At 39.0% G+C, this 16,652-nt stretch overlaps 1 protein-coding gene across 1 annotated transcript in view; it reads left to right on the forward strand.

Moving 5' to 3' along the window:
* The first annotated feature begins 2,164 nt into the window (after positions 1-2,164).
* HACD4 (3-hydroxyacyl-CoA dehydratase 4) overlaps positions 2,165-16,652 on the forward strand; it is a 30,261-nt gene continuing 15,773 nt past the window's right edge. The window contains exons 1-4 of the mRNA XM_081067236.1: positions 2,165-2,502; positions 3,894-3,997; positions 6,400-6,527; positions 14,606-14,718. Coding sequence (XP_080923362.1) covers positions 2,465-2,502; positions 3,894-3,997; positions 6,400-6,527; positions 14,606-14,718 — 383 coding nt within the window. The 5' untranslated portion in view covers positions 2,165-2,464. The remainder of the gene's footprint in view (positions 2,503-3,893; positions 3,998-6,399; positions 6,528-14,605; positions 14,719-16,652) is intronic.

Consider the following 16,652-nt stretch of genomic DNA (forward strand, 5'->3'; position numbering starts at 1 on the left):
GCCATGAGTGGTGTGTATCTGTGCCAGGGATAACATGTTGGCAAATGAAAAAGATTGCCCAAGGCGGACCTTTGAGAAATAGAGCAGGAGAGAGAGTGAGACAGAGGAGGAGGTGAAGGGAAGGAAGGGGAGGGAAGGAGAGGGGAATGAAGGGGAGGGGACCGGAGAGGAGGGGAGAAGAGGGGAGAGGAGAGGAGAGGAGAGGAGAGGAGAGGAGAGGAGAGGAGAGGAGAGGAGAGGAGAGGAGAGAAGTAGAACATGCAGAGTTGCTGAGGTAAATGGAGGAGAGGTGAAGTTGGTAAATGCAGCCGACTTGTGCAGGGGAATGAGAATACAGCTGTAGGGGCTGTTTGGTGATAAAGGGTCACTTCCTCTGGGCAGACTTTCGCCTTCTCCTTCCTGCCCTTCCAGGCCATCTAGGTAAGTCTTTCATCTTCTTATTGCGTGGCCTGAGTACAGACGATGTTGAGGACAGGTTAACCACCAGTGTTTGCTTGTGTATCAGTTTCTCCTTTAGATGAAATGCTCCCCAAGAGCAAGGACTATGTGGGGTCATCTACACAGTGAGTACAGCATGGATGGGGACTCAGGGAAGAAATTAAAGCAGCTCCCTGAGAGAGCAATTTCACGAGAGTGTTGGGAAGGCAAGTAAAACTGTAAGGTGTTGGAGAATGGAAGATGGTAAGAAGTAAAAGAAGCATCTGATTATGAGGAAACGTAGGAGTTATGAAAAAAAGGAGAAAGAAAATTATATCAAGAAAGATTTGAATGTGTTCCTAAACTGTGGTGAAAGCCAGTGAAAAAGCATAAAGATGAAGAAAGAGGCAGTGGGTCATAACTGAAGTGGCTTTGAGAAGGGACTGGTAAATGCAGGACAGGCGGTGGGTGACAGTGCAGAGAAATGTAGAGGTGAGAGATGGGTTATGAGGTCAGAGGTCAGAATGGACTATGAGGAAGGAACCTGTGGCCTAATTTGGGGGGGGGGACGCAAACGCAGATCTTGAAGTTCTAGTAATGCCACTTATCACTAATGCCACTTGCCACTGTGACCTGTGGCAAGTGACTTAACATTTTTTTCAAAGCCTTAACTTCCCTTTAGGTAAAATGGGGGTACTACTTTCCAACTCCAAAAATCAGACGTTATCAGCCCACTTACAAGTGCTTTGTTGGCTATTTGCTTAAAAAAAAATGTTTTTTTTTGGAATGTTTCCCTTAAAGGGCAGAGAAGGTGAAAGATGGTCTCGATCTTATCAGCAAAGTAGGAAGTGGGTCATCTGAACATGAAGAAGATAGTGACACCATAGACCTGAGTGATCAGATTGCTGGGCATAGGATAAGATGAATGCAACTGGCATGCAGTCTCAGCTCCCGCTCCCCGCACAAGAATGCAGGATACGGTGAGGCCAAAAAGGAACAAGGGAGCCATAGACAGGGGGTTCATACCACTATATTCTCAATGGTCGAGATGGAGACACAAACGCAAACATCCCCCAGTACCCCAACCAGGAATCTAGGAAGATTCCACCCTTGCAGGCTGGAGGCTGAGCGAGACACAAGAAGTAGGATAAACACAATCAGCCATCCACAATCTGCTTGCTAAACGCACTTGCTAGCCGCAATCCGCCATCTGCTTCTCTGCCAACCAACCCACGACCTAGCGACCTAGCGTAGCCACGGCAGTTATATACAAAACAATAGTGGCCAGTGGCTAACTGGTTACAGCTGATGGCCACCCAGCCACAGCAGATGGCCATCTGATTATAGCAGACGGCCATCTACTACCCAGCACCTTTCCACGTGAGGCCCAGAGCCTGGAAACTGCTCTCTGGGACTCTGTTCCCACGGCACCACCAATAGCTACAAGTACTTGCAAGCATCTATGAGGACCCAGGGAAGATGAGAGTGCAAAGATGCCTGATCCTGGAGGAATCAAGCTCATTAGCAGAAAGGGTGTTAGGGGAAGTGTGGCCACAAGCTCCCTCGAGGAACTGCTCTTACAGCTGGGGGTAATGAGGTGCCCACCTGGGGCCCACGCATCCGGAGAGGCTTTGGGATGGCGCGATTGTCCGCTTTTCAAGGCCTGGTGGGAGGGCCCATTTATTTTCACGAGGCTGCAAGGGAGTCCCAACCCCGGGATTAGGACGTCGGGTAAGGAGATGCATTTGGACCCGCTGGGAACGCGGGCGTGTGTGGCTGTGTTCCCGCCGCCGCGAGGCCAGGTCAGCTTGATGCAGGCGCAGAGCCATTCGTAGTGCAATGCACCACCGCCGCTGAAGGAACTTGAGGAACTTGGTTTGCAGCTCTTGGCCATTGCACGACCTCGAGGGTTTTTTTTTTTTTTTTTTCAAATTGCTGAGTGTGGACAGGCCCCGCCCTTCCGCGCCGGGCCGCTGGGCTGCCCCTCCCCAGCTATCCCGCGGTGCTCCTTCCTGAACGGCGCTGGAGGGCCTGGCGGCTGCGGCCCATGGGGCCCATGGCACTGCCCGCCTGGCTGCAGCCCAGGTAGGGCGCTGGCGGAGGCCGGAGGGGAGGGGGTGCGGGAGGAGGGGGCGGGGTCCCCCCACCCCATCCTGGGCTGGGCGGGCGCTGGTGAGCGCCGAGCCCCGCAGCCCTGCGCCCAGCATACCCTGGAGCTCTTAACAGGGATGAGTTACTCCAGTTCTTTGCACAACCCTGGGAAGAAGAAGGCTCTGTTATTTCCCGCACTTTACAGATGAGGAAATGGGAAGGACAGGCTTCGCGGCCACCCTTTGAGTTTGTACGCTCTCTGCCAGTCCTTCTTACTTTTCTTCCTTATCCCTCCCCACACCCGGAGCCCTTCCCTTGACTTTCTCAGACGCAGGGTTTTTAGACGCAGGGTGAATTTTAGATTTACCTGCTGCCGACACACCCCATTGCATGTGCATATTTGAGGGCCCAGTTCAGAGAAACTGATTCCGCGGTCTGCACAGGGACTGTATGTTTAACCAACACTCCAAGTGACTCTGAGGCTGGGAGGAATTCGTCTTCCTAACCCCTTCAGTAGCTTGTGTCATCTGTCGAGTAAAAACATCAAGCTACACTGTAACTGCTTCCCAACCTTTTTGCCTTACTTCTCAGAGGTTTCACATCTCCAATTAGGAGAAACCCTTGTCTACACTGGCAGAGCCACTCCCACTACCCCTCAGGGAACACTTCATACAATGGTAGTTTTTTAACTCCCTCAAACGCTTCGGTCAATCTTCTCTTAGTCATCTCTCCAGCAACCCATTTTTAAACTCAGCTTGACTTCCCTTTTCTGGCCTGAGTCACTCAACTGCCTTCTATGTGTGTCTGATGAAGGAAACATCTGCCCTTGCAAAATAGGAGGCAGTGGCAAGATACTGACCCCAATCACTTAATGCATTCAAACGTCAGATATGTCCAGTTACTGAATTATCCACTATTCGGGAATGCCACCATAACTCCTCTCCTCTTGTAACTACACCAGTTAGTTCTCTCTCAAGTTCTGCACTTAGAACACATATTGACCACATCCACCATCCATTTTTTTCCCCAAAAAATATTTCTTTTTTTTTTTTTAACCAAAATATTCAAAGCAGTCTTTGCAATGCTTACTTTTATCCCTTGGTGAGCAACAAGGTTAGCACTTTATCAAAGATGAAGTGGATTTTGAAATAGAACCAGATTTGGCTTTAAGCAAATTCAGGATATTCATTAGTGGATCTTGTGTGCTGTGGGTCCTTTCCAAATCTGATATGCTGGGTTATATGGGTAACCAAGTAAAAGACACTGATATGGAATAATTTTCTCTTGCTTGCTCAGGTTGGCCCATAGGTCAGTTAAAAGACATGTACAATGCTGAAAGGGTGATTATAAAGGAAGTGTTTGATGGTATTTTTCTGTATTTATAGGTACAGGAAGAATGCCTATCTTTTCGTCTACTACTTAATCCAGTTCTGTGGCCACTCATGGATATTTACAAATATGATAGCCAGATTCTTTTCATTTGGAAAAGGTAAAATTCCAAAACACTTTTTGATTTTTACTTTTTAATTCTTGTTTTCACTTAGTCTTGCCTATGTTAACTTTTTAACTTCTAAGAACTTCACCTAATATCCTTCACTCCTGTAAAATTTAGTGACCACATTTTTCAGTAACCATACGTCTTGCTTAGTGCAAAAACCAAAACCTTTTTGGAGAAGGGGGGAGGTAAGATAAAGGAAAGGGATTTGGCTTCCCCGAGTAGGCAATTTGCCCTGAAAATGTACACATGGCATTGGGGTGGTGCCATTTCTCTCTGCCTTCTTGGTTCTGCACCAAACCTTAGCAGATTTGGTGTGTTTTGAGGAGATCTGTAAATTCCAGTAAATTTTGTGCAGAGAAATCAGGAATTAACTAAATTCTTCCTTTATTCTTTATTCCCAAGATTTAAGGTAACTGGAGACTACTAATAAATGAAAGACAAACTTTATATTCCCCAGGCCATTTGTTCCCCTAAAGGAGTAATATATCCCTAAGGAAATGATACACTTTGCAGATGACTCATCACTTATATGGGAGTTGGCATTAATGGTCTAAGTCGTAAGCTTCCTCCAGTATCCTAAAAAGTAAAGACTTTAAATAGCATTTCAATTTTCAAACATGAATCACTAAATGACTGTCAAAATAACATTCTTTTCATGTTCCATCCCCACATGGGTAAGTGTCATCACAGTTTACAACTGTTGGGTGACTTGGTAATTTGAGCAACTGCTGGTTTCAGCTAAAAACAAATATGTAGAACATATCTGGGAAAAGTCATGCTGTGCTCGTCAGTTCAGACTTCTGTGTCATCAGGAAATTAATCAACTTGTGAGGTACCATAAACTATTTTATGTTGCTTTTTTCTTACTGCAAAATTACCAGAAAATTCTTGTCTTTGTTTAAGAACCTCTAAAGATACAACTGAAGGCTTGAATTTCAACTGAGTATTGGGAGTCTTTAAGCAGAGGAAAATACAAGCGGTGGGCAAACTTCCTTTAAAAACTGTCATCATTTGTAGGCCTTGGAAGTGAGCTGTGGCTTTGCGGGCATATTACACACAGGTCGAGTCACAGACGATGAACTTTCTTAGGCTGCCTGGCCTTTCCAGTGGGAAAAACTGCTTTAGTCAGCAGTGTATTTATTTCTTAATTTTTATCCTGCCTTTATAGTGATAGAAGCTACTTATTAAAGAAACACAACCTATTCATATGGAAGGCAGACTGCAAACAACTAAGGGGTGGGTTCAGTACAGTTCTTGCATCAATGCATAAATTAAACAAGCAGCTCAACTGCAGTCTACTCATCTGAATTAGCAACACGGACTCCCTCTTTCGCACAGCTTTGTAATTGACCATGCTCTGTTATAACACGTGCTGGGCTGTGGACAAGAGCGCAGCCTGTCTAGGCCTCAGGCCTCATCTGTGAAATGGGGACAATGATAATAGTGTCCAACCGCTCATGCTCCATAAACTATCATCATGTGAATGATCACTAGCTGGCAAAGACAGCAAAGTCTCCCCTAGAAGTTTCTTCACATGGCAAGATTTCATTTTGAAATTTAAATCAATACACTTACCCTACTTACAGGAACATTTGCACCCATTTCAGCTCTTTCTAAACGCGCTTTTTCATTTGGGCCCTCTGCAATGCAAACCCCAAAAGTCCCCATTAGAGGCCCAAGTTTTAGTGTGTAAAGTTCAAGAAATCCAGGGTGTTGAGGGGAGAACGAAGAAGATAAAGGGGGTGATGGCAGGAGACCAGACTTCAGGCGGTGAGCACACAATAGAGCATACAGGTATATCAGAAAGATGTACACCTGAAACGAATATAATGTTATTATTAATCAGTCACCGCAATAAATTTAATAAAATAACAAAAATCCAGAGAGCACTAACTAAGTATGCATAGGACACAAATACTAGATACACATAAGGTGTTGTTTAGATATTATGGCATCATTCATGTCATTTCCATAAAGCTCTGAAATCATATTTTTCTCATCTCTCATTGTCATTGGAAAAGCTGTGAGCACAGCAGCTTCTTTAATAAGCTCCCCTCTAACCTGTTTTACATTTGATATAGTCTCGATTCTAGCTACTTTCATGTGGAATTGCTTTATAATCTCCTAAATGGGGAATAAATGCTATAGCTTCGGCCCTGGAGCCTTCTTTTTCAAGTTTTTACTTCTTTTTGGAAGAGGAGCGATTAAAATGTACTATAATATGAAGTGCTTTCTTTGGTTGCACAGTCTGAATTTAGTAACCTAGGACATTTCTCATACGTACAATGTAAAAGGAGGAAAATAATCTCAATTTAATTTAAAAGTGCTGCAGAGATGTGGGGTGCAGTCTAGTTTTTACTTACTGTATTTGTATTTTTACTCCCTGGACACAGATTCAATGGTTGACACTTTTTATGCTATTGGACTTGTGATGCGACTTTGCCAATCCATTTCCATCCTGGAGTTACTGCACATATATATCGGCATTGAATCAAGCCATCTTCTTCCCAGGTTTCTGCAGGTGGGTTTTAATCATGTTTTATTATTATTGGATCTGTTTCATACTTAACGTGTCTTTTTTACGACTCTCATGACTTTATGGCAGTTAAAAAGCCAATCCTTGCTAACTTGCAACCCAAGTCACTAATAAGGAGAATTCCATGAAAAAAAAATCACCTCATCCTCAAGCACTGCATAGTTGGAAGGGCCAATTGGAAACATTTGGGGGCAATAAGGCTTGTTGCTCTGCGCAACCGAGCAGTGCTCTGCTTCTCTCCTGCGAGGAGGTTTCACCGAATCTTCCCCCTCTCACTCTGCCAGCGCCCTGCCAGCACAGAACAGGGCAGAGGCATAGGGTTGGAGCCATTCAGACTTGAGTTTGATGCCTGGTTTCCTCTACCTACCACTGTGGGATTGAATCACCCACAGTCATTGGGCTGTTTTGGGCGGAAAGGACACCCACACATACCTGGCAAAGAGTATATGATAAAAACAAAAACAAAAACAAAAGCTATCCTTAACTTTTTGAGAAACCTCCATACAGTTTTCATAGGGGCTGCACTAATTTACATTTCCACCAGCAGTTCCCTTTTTGTCCACAACTTCTTCAACACCCCTTTCTTGTCTTTTTGATAACAGCCATTCTGAAGGTGTGAGGTGGTCTCTCATTGTGGCTTTGATTTCTATTTCCCTTATAGCTAGTGATGCTGAACATCTTTTCATATGTCTGTTGGCCATCTGTATGTCTTCCTTGGAAAAGTGTAATAATTCAGTTCCTCTGCTCAATTTTAAATCAGATTGTTTTCTATGTTGTTGAATTGTGTGAATTCTTTGTATATTTTGGATATTAGCCCCAGATGTCAAATTATAAACTTGTACATCTGAAAATTATACAATGCTATTAACCAATGTTACTCCAATACATTTAATTTTTAAAAAAGTTCCTTTCACCCCTGTTTAGAGAATGGACTACTCCCGAGCCATTTCTTGTTCACTCTGCCACTTTTACTGAGTACAAAGGGGAAGGAGAGATCATTCATGATTCTCTAGCATAGTGTCTAATCATAGACTTGGGGATCAATCAGACTGGGATTCAAATCCCAGTTTTAAACAAATCATGCAATTTTTCTGAACTTCATTTTCTCATGTGTAACTGAGATCTCATGGAGTAACTGAGAAAATGGGTTGGCCAAGTTCCCAGCACTTAAAGAATACAATATCTGATAGCTATTGCTATTATTTTACTTATTATTTGTTCCCTCTACTATGTCTCTCTCTAGCCCTAGATGACCATGTTCCTTTTACAGGCAGGTTGAAGGAAGATGGGGAAATCCACAGACAGAGATTCAATATCAGAAATTGTTGCTGGATTAAGGCAAGAAAAATTTAAAAAGTGGTATTTTCCATAAAAAAGGAGAGAGAAGAGTTAGGTGACTATATGAACATATATTTAAGATCTACAGAAAAAGGCATTTACATGAATATGTAAATAACTATTCATAAAATAAATTAGAAAAATGAATAACTAAATTTGACAAATTTGCATTGTAAAAATAATTAAAATGTGAAAATCTGATGGTATTGCTAGCACTTAGTAAAGTGCTTAGAACGTAAACATGCACCTTCCAGTTTTGTTGAATAAAGGAGTGACATAGACGCTTACATTAAAATTTGCTTGAAATGCCATGAAAGTTTAAAAGATAGAAATAATATAAGCGTAAGGAGCCTAATAAGAACTCAATATTAGAAGTTCATGGGAGCTTTCGATTTTACTTATTAACTAAAAGTACAGAAATCATATTCATTAGGATGAAGACATTGTAAGTGTTGAAATATCAAATGTAAAATAAAAATCAGGGTGATATTTAGAGTATGAACTATTAATAACAAAGCAGTCAGTTAGCTAGCCAAGACCTAGATGAAATTCCCTAAATGTATTTTCTTACAAAATAAAAGGGGTACATATCTGTCCTAGAAGAAGCATATTATTTGGGAACAAGATTTATTGGTGTTTATTACTTGTTAACAACCAGAATGCTTATAGTACCAGTATCCCACAATGCTAATTTTAGAGAAAAGAATTAACAACCCAGGTTAAATGAAAGTTGTATCTATCACATGGAATTAATTTTCTTGGAGCATGATCAAATTTATCTAAAATTTAAGTCATGTTTTCTTTAGGTTTACTTTTTTAGACTTTTACTTTTGTAGGATAAATTGGCCAATATTAATTTCAGCACTTTCAAAACTAAGAGTGGTGTTATTTTTTTTTTACTGCCAATGTAGGGAATACAAGTGACAAACAGTACAGTTAAATTTTTAAGAAAGAAAATAGAGCACCTTGAATAGGCCTAGAAAATCTGCACATTTTTTATGCTTTCCAAAATGATGTAGGCTTGCCTAATAATAGAAATTATTGTACAAACTAGAAATTTTATTTCTTGAAGTTCCAGATAGTCCAGAATATTCAATTGTGATTTTAATCCTATTAATTAAAACTGAAATGACTTACAGAAATCTGATGACTGTAAGCAAACTATGTCCTGGTTTGGTAATTAAAGAACAATGGCAAGTATACACTGAAGCTTTTTATTCAAAGGCGAGGTTGCAAAGTTTGCTGTTAATGAGGCGCAAATGATTTTTAAGTTTTTATTATTGAGAGGGCTAACAAGTTAGGGTCACCGCAGTAGGGAGGACACTTACCATTTTCGTCCTAGACTGATTATTAATAATTTTTGTTGATTGTTTGGCTTCTTTTTATCTCTTTGACATTTTATCTGTCTTCTCTCTCTTTTATTCATTTATTATCTTGTCTATGGTTTTCAGAATGGACGTGGTATTGGAGAAAACTTCAAGAACACATGTCATCATATCTAAAGTTTCATTTTCTCCCCCTTCCTTCGTTTAGCGTTCTGCAGACAATTAGAATTCACTCATTATGAGATGACTCTGAGGCCCCTATTTTAAAACAGTCAAGCAAAACTCTAATCTTTCCAAACAAAACTTGTGTAATCTTTCTTGGTATTCTCGTTTCCTCATTTTTAAGACACAGTAGTTAAGAGTGTGGCTAAGCTACTTACACAGTAATTCTAGCTGATTGCCTACTGTATCTTGAAAAATGCATAGTGTACATGGATTCAAGTAGGCTGAAAAATTTGTCTGCACATTTGGGATGTTATTTTGCTGTTACCTTTGTGAGATTGTTAAGTCTCACAACTGAATTCTCTTTCTGGGAGCTGGGCTTCCAAAATATTAAGATAAGTAATTCCAAAAAGTAGTAAGAACGATAAGCTAGTTGAGCAGTTAGAATTACATATATCAAATAGTGGTGGTGTGTGTGTAGGGGCTGTTTGTTTTCTGTGTTTTGTTCTGTTCATTTTTTAAATGTTTTATACACACATCTTTCTTTTGACACTTAAAGAAAAGCCATTACAAATTTCTAGAATTACACACAACTGCTAAATAATGAAGAGGCGTAAACCCACTGATAATAAGACTATACTAATTTAACATACAGATGTATATTTTTGTGTGTTCAATAAATACATGTTAGGGAGAAAGAGCAAAACTAAAACATAGTTGTTTATAGACATCTGTTTTTGGAAATAATTACATACCAATTAAAATTATATAAGGAAATATAGTTAACTTTTGATATTTTTAATTTATAAAACGAGAAAGTAAAAAGGTCCAAAAGATGCATATAACTATTATAAGAAATGATAATATAAGTAGGCATCTCACCTCTTCAATCCCTTCCTCCCAAATGAGCTTGCATGTTTTATTAGCTTGGTAAAAAAGAAAAAGTTGAATTGAGAAATTAGTTTATTTCCATAGGTTTAACCACAACAATTTGGCTTTTGCAGAGCAGTAATACTACCAACCCGCAAGTATTGATTTTGTTCTGACTTTGCTTGAGTGGAAGCCTGAGAAACGTTTTTATTGATATAGTTTGAGGTTGCTTCAACTCAAGGAGAGGGGGAAATATCCACAAAACGGAACTTTATATCCACAATCTAAATACCTTAGATTGATGTGCCTTTAGGAAACCCTCAGAGTAATCCAGTTTAGTATTTACCTTTTGAGAAATGCTTGAAATGCAAAGTCTTCAGATATAACTGAATGAAAATGGCTAAATTCTGCACCCTTCACTTTGCATCACAATACACACTGCTGCACATATATTAAGTTTACACAATTTTTAAAATCTATAAATAAAAACAATAGGAATTATTACCCCAAAATCATACCTACAGGAATTCCATTTGTGAGCCCCAATTTCAAGAACCATCTTTATATGTACCAATATCACTTCCTGTTTCTGATAGGGAAAGCAGGCGTCCGCTTGCCCAAAACCACTCTAAAAATTTCAGTCACAGATTCTTATGACAACAAATATAAAGGAATTCCCAAAGGAGAGAATTTTACTTTATCTTAAAATAAACCCTTTTATGAAAATGGTGAAGTTTTACCCTTATTTCTTTTTAGCTGTGAAGCAGCTACTTTGCATTGCTAGATGAAACAGTCTTCTGATTTTCCATAAAATCATATAGATTTTCCCTTCAGTTTTGAGCTGGGAACAGTATTATGTTGTTAGACATAAAACTGAAGACAGTGTCAAGCTGTGAGATTCTCAAAACTGCAAAGCCTCCTGGGAATAAATTACACACACCAGTCATTCTCTAGGTAAGATTTTAGATTTTTCCTCTGTATTTTGCATTTGATTCATGGAGTTCTTCAGTGTGATGATTATAAAGCTACATTCACAGTATAATTTTAAATATGCTGAGATTAACTTTTTATTCACTGATAGTCTTGATTATCTGTATAGAAAAAGTGTATTTTCCTGTAAATATACTAATCACTACAATAAACTATATTTATTTTCTTAATAATCGCTTACATTGACTTAGGGCTTTCTATGTGCCAAACACTTTTCTAAATTCTTCACTTGCATTAATTCATTTAATTTTCATAACTTTATCCTATATAATAATTATTATCTCTGGTATAATTACTTAACACAAAAGTCAAGTAAGTTACTCGAGGTCACATAAATTGTGAATGGTGGAAGAAAACAATTTGGATTTAGGCTATTTGTCCTGAACCCTTAACTATTATGCTACATTTGTTTACTGTCTATGTCACCAAGTAGGATGGAAATACCATGAGAACTGGGCCTGGCCTTGTTCACAGCTGTATTTCCTGGGACCCAGAACAGTGCACTCAATAAATATCTATTGAATGATGAATAAATAAACCAAAAATTTTAAACTAGAATTGCTTGAATGCCTTTGTCTTCTAGTAGAAAGTAATTGGTGGTTTTTGAACATATAAACGTTATATTTCTGAAGTTCTCAACAAAAGTTCACAGGATTGAACTCCAGCCTGTGAAATAGTAAAATAGTAGTCTTTGAGGCTCAGATTAACTTATTTTTAAGATTCTAGAAGTTCTCCCTATAGCTGACGAATCATTTTACCCCTACAATAGTTTGTAACTAAAGTGCTAGCTGCCATGTAGAAAGTTAACAACTTGGTTTTAGTCATTGCTTAACCTAGAGTTTAAGATTCCCAAATAGAACATAAAAATGCAAAGTGTTTTTATTTTATAGTTACCATACTTCTGAGCAGCCCACGTTACCACCATGTTTAATTTGGCCTAAGTTGTAGAGTGTTTTTCTAACTGTACTTTTTATTCCACCTGTTTGAGTCGCTCTAAACATTGTAAGACCAGTCATTAGTAATTAGTCACGTTCTCATAGGATTTGTTTAAAATGACAAAATGCTAAGTTCTCCCAAATGTGAAGCTCCAAATAATCAGTGAAATTATGATATGTAAGGAAAAGTGAAAAATTTTTAAAGTCTATCCTTATAATTGTTTTGGTATTGATTTAGAAAAGTAAGGATGTTCTTATTTTAAGGTTTAACTTTTGAGGAGGGGCTTTTTAAAAGAATAGACTATAACCTGGATAATAGGCACAGGGGTAGCCCATAGAATAACAAAGGTGAATGTGTCTTAGTGTTTCAGAATAAAGGATTTAGAATCATATTGTCTAGATTTTAATTCCATATCTGTAGGCAGTTCATTGTCACTTTGTAAAATGCAGAAGCAGATAATAACAACACTTCTTAAGGTTGTTTAGGGAGATTAAATGATGTACGTTTGGAACCTGGCAGAAAGTAACCAATAAATATTGCTTTTTATCAATTTAAGAAAATCTCCACCCATTGTATTGCCATTGAGTGGTCGAGTTAGAGTCAGATAACCATCAGAAAATTGGTTAATTAGATGGACGTTATGTGGGTAGGACTTCACATACTCACATGTATATACATGGTTATGTGGTTTTGGGGGCATGTTGATTCCTAATTTCTGTGCAGTTGGGATCCTATCATTAACATGCCACAGACCATCAAGTGATGCTTTTCATCCAGTAATGATCATTGCAGTTAAGGGTAATTCATTATATAACTATAATTAAATTAAATCAAGAAACTAGGGCATTGTGATGAAACAAGAAAAACAGCTATGTGGATAGCTTCAATAGATTGACTAAGGTTTGAATCATATCTCATTCCTGTAGCTAAGCAAGGGCGCTCTTGACTCACTGCTGTAGTCATAAACATGCTGATGGAGCTTCTGCATGTGGATTTCTGATCATGTGGCACACTGTTGGCACATCTTGGATTTCTCTGCACTAAGTGATTTTCCAGGTCTAACAACCTATGAGTCTAAGTCATAGATTATCCTTGTCTTTTTGCCTTGATCTGCTTTAAAAATAAAGACAGCTATTGAAAAGTAGAAAGCAATCCTCCCCTTTCCTTTAACACTAATATGCTCCCTCAATCTCCCGTATATTTTCCTTTTAACATTGAGAGCAAAGTAAATGTTCTATTAAAAAAACCCAAAAATGCACACTGTACAGGGGATATTAATACAACATAAGGAGGCACATTATGTTTAGATTGGGAAAAAGGAATGTGTTCTTTGAGGTCAATTATTGGAGCTAAGCCACAAGAGTGAATTCTCAATGATTTGTGAATGTTGAGTTGAAAAAAGTGAATATGTTGAATTCTTTTTCACTAGCTTATGAGGGTTAGGATCATATTACTCCCCTTCCCCTTCTCCCTGTGCCCCCCACTTAAAAAGAAAAAGCAATGATGGCTTCTCTGTTGGATGAAATTAAAATTTTTCGGCCTGTCATTCAAATCCCTTCACAACCTAGCCCCCAACACATTTTCAATTTTACCTCTTTCCATGTTTCCCCGAAAATAAGACCGGTCTTCTATTAACTTTTGCTCCGAAAGACGCATTAGAGCTTATGTTTAGGGGATGTCATCCTGAAAAATCATGCTAGGGCTTACTTTCCAGTTAGGTCTCATTTTCGGGGAAACATGGTCCTATTCCTTTCTAAGCACCCCCACTCTAGCCCCCAGGGGCTCTCATTACTCACTGGTGCACCCTGCATTTTCACATCTCTCTCTCTGCTCAGGCTGCTCCCTTAGCCTGGCATGCCTCTTCTATCCAGTCTACCTCCCCAACTCCTACCTGCTCTTTAAGATCCAACTGAAATGTTGCCCGTCTTCATAAATCTCTCTGTACTTTCCTGCAGACAGGTATTTGCCTCACCTGTGCTCCCATACGTCACATGTTAAGTGACAGCATTATTCACAGTGTTAGAGTTACTGCCTCATGTTCTCTTGCCGCTGCGATCCTCTGGATCAAGGGCCATGCTTTCATTATATATGTAATCGTAACATCTAATACATAGCAGACACTCAACGAAAGCTTGCCTAAGTGAATAAAAACATGTGTGCATGTATTACAAGATGGGAAATATCCTGATTCAGATAAACTATGTTATCTTTTCACTCATTATATATGATTTGGAGGATACACCAAAAAAACAACAAAAAGGAGAAATGAAATTCACCCAGAACCCTACTCCCTCAGAGGTCATGTTAACAGTTTAGGATACATAGTTTCAGTTAAAGCATACTTTTAAGAGGAATTCTGGTTTTTAAGATTGGAAAATTACCTACATGCTTAACAGATGATCCTAATTCTTCACTTTGCTGTTTTTTGTTGTTTTTTGTTAGCTCACAGAGAGAATCATCATCCTCTTTGTGGTGATCACCAGCCAAGAGGAAGTCCAAGAGAAATACGTGGTGTGTGTTTTATTCATCTTTTGGAATCTATTGGATATGGTTAGGTAAGGAGGCAAAATAATCTCTTAAAACAAAGCCAAATTGCTTTCTGCAGTGAAAGCAGTAATAGCTGCTTACATTGGTTACTTGGAATGAGAGAAAAACATAACCCCTTTTCAAATGATTTTATCTTGACATGGAAATGTATTTTTAGTGCTTTCCATAAGGGGCATATCAAAGATAATGAAAACCTATCGTAGCATTACAAGAGCAAATCGGTGCAGGTTTGTAGCAGAAGACTTGGCATGCACCAGTTTGGAATAAACCTCACAGCTGTTTGCTAATGAAAGGCATTCCTTGCAATTGCTCTGGTACATGTTACTCTAATAAGCAAAGCAAAACTTTTATTATATCATAGTCAGACTCACAAAGTTGGTTTCTGTGAATTCCAGAATGTTTAAAATAGAGGGCCCTCATCTCTCTGGGGAAAAATGCACCTCCACATGCATTTTTGTATGCAACTCCAGGGGGTTCAAATGACTGACGTTTTTTCCTGGACTTCCTGGGAATCCATGGGCCGGAGGTTAAAGAACCTTTGCTTGCTCTAGATTGTCTTCAGTTTCCTTCTAATTCTAAAACTTTGCAACTAGATGAGCCTAGTCTCGTTTCTACCGGCAGTAATGTCAACCCACTGTTTTGCTCTGTGGCACACTTTGGGGACGTGTCCTAACTGCTACTTCAGCTTTCACAAATGAGAACTGCCATTCCTGCTCGAAAGATGTACAGGTAGATCGGTAACAAAAGAACCCGAGCATTTTAGCTGAGGTTATGTAAATTCTTTATTGTATTTGTCAATGACTTAGCTGAGTTAAAATACCAGGGGTGTCAAAAAAATGTATAGAAGTGGACACTTTGGTCAACGTTGCTCAAGCAGTAGTTCACCATAATCAGAAGTGTCTGGACACCGATGGTAACCACTTTGAGCACTTCTTGTAATTGCAGAAGTCAAACATGACTTGTATTCATCTTTTGTTACCAGTATATATTTAGTAATACAATTTTACAAATGTTTTCCTTTCTTAAAATGTGTATACATTTTTTTGGCACCCTTTGTATTTCTAAATAATGGATTTAAACCCTACAGTGAATTCGAATGAACTATTTTGTTGAATGAAAATGACCATAATTTTTGTATATTTCTTAGTAAGTTATTTCTCCTTTTTAATTGATAGTTTTATAGACTTGGAACAAACTTCATAGACGTTTGTAGCCCATGATTCTTGTTTATGAGACCTAGAGCCTCACTGGGGATGGTGGCTTTCTAATGTATTATTTTCTGGTATGCCCAACTCTTTCAGAGTCGAGTCAGGTTCAAATAAGCTCAGTAGACCCATTAGAGTATAAAGTAATTTGTGGATTGAGAGCAGTGTCATGTCATGGAAAGACTTGGAGATAGAAGTAGATCTCAGAGTAAACTCCATGTCCACTACTTACTTGCTCTATGATCTTGGGCAAATCGCATTATCTTTTTTTTTTTAAACCAACAGCATTTAGATAATTCACATACCTTAAAATTCACCCTTGTAAAGTATAAAATTTGGATTTTAATATATTCAAAGAAATATGCAATCATTGCTACTTTTTTGAGGACATTTTCATCACCCTCAAAAGAAACCCCAAACCTGTTAGCAGTCACTTCCTATTCCTTCCTCCTCCCAGCTCTTGGCAACCAATGTATTGTCTCTATGAATGTACCTATTCTGGACATTTCATGTAAATGCAGTCATATAATATGTGATCTTTTGTGACTGGCTTCTTTCACTTAGCATAATGTTTTCAAGGTTCATCCATGTTCTAACATCTATCAGTACTTCATTCCTTTTTATGGCTGAATACTATTCCCCTATATTGCTATATCACATTTATCCATTCATTGATCGACATTTGGGTTGTTCCTACTTTCTGGTCATGAGGAATACTCATGTGCAAGCTTTTGTGT

Source organism: Rhinolophus hipposideros (assembly GCF_964194185.1).
Source record: "Rhinolophus hipposideros genome assembly, chromosome: 11".
Lineage (NCBI taxonomy): Eukaryota > Metazoa > Chordata > Mammalia > Chiroptera > Rhinolophidae > Rhinolophus > Rhinolophus hipposideros.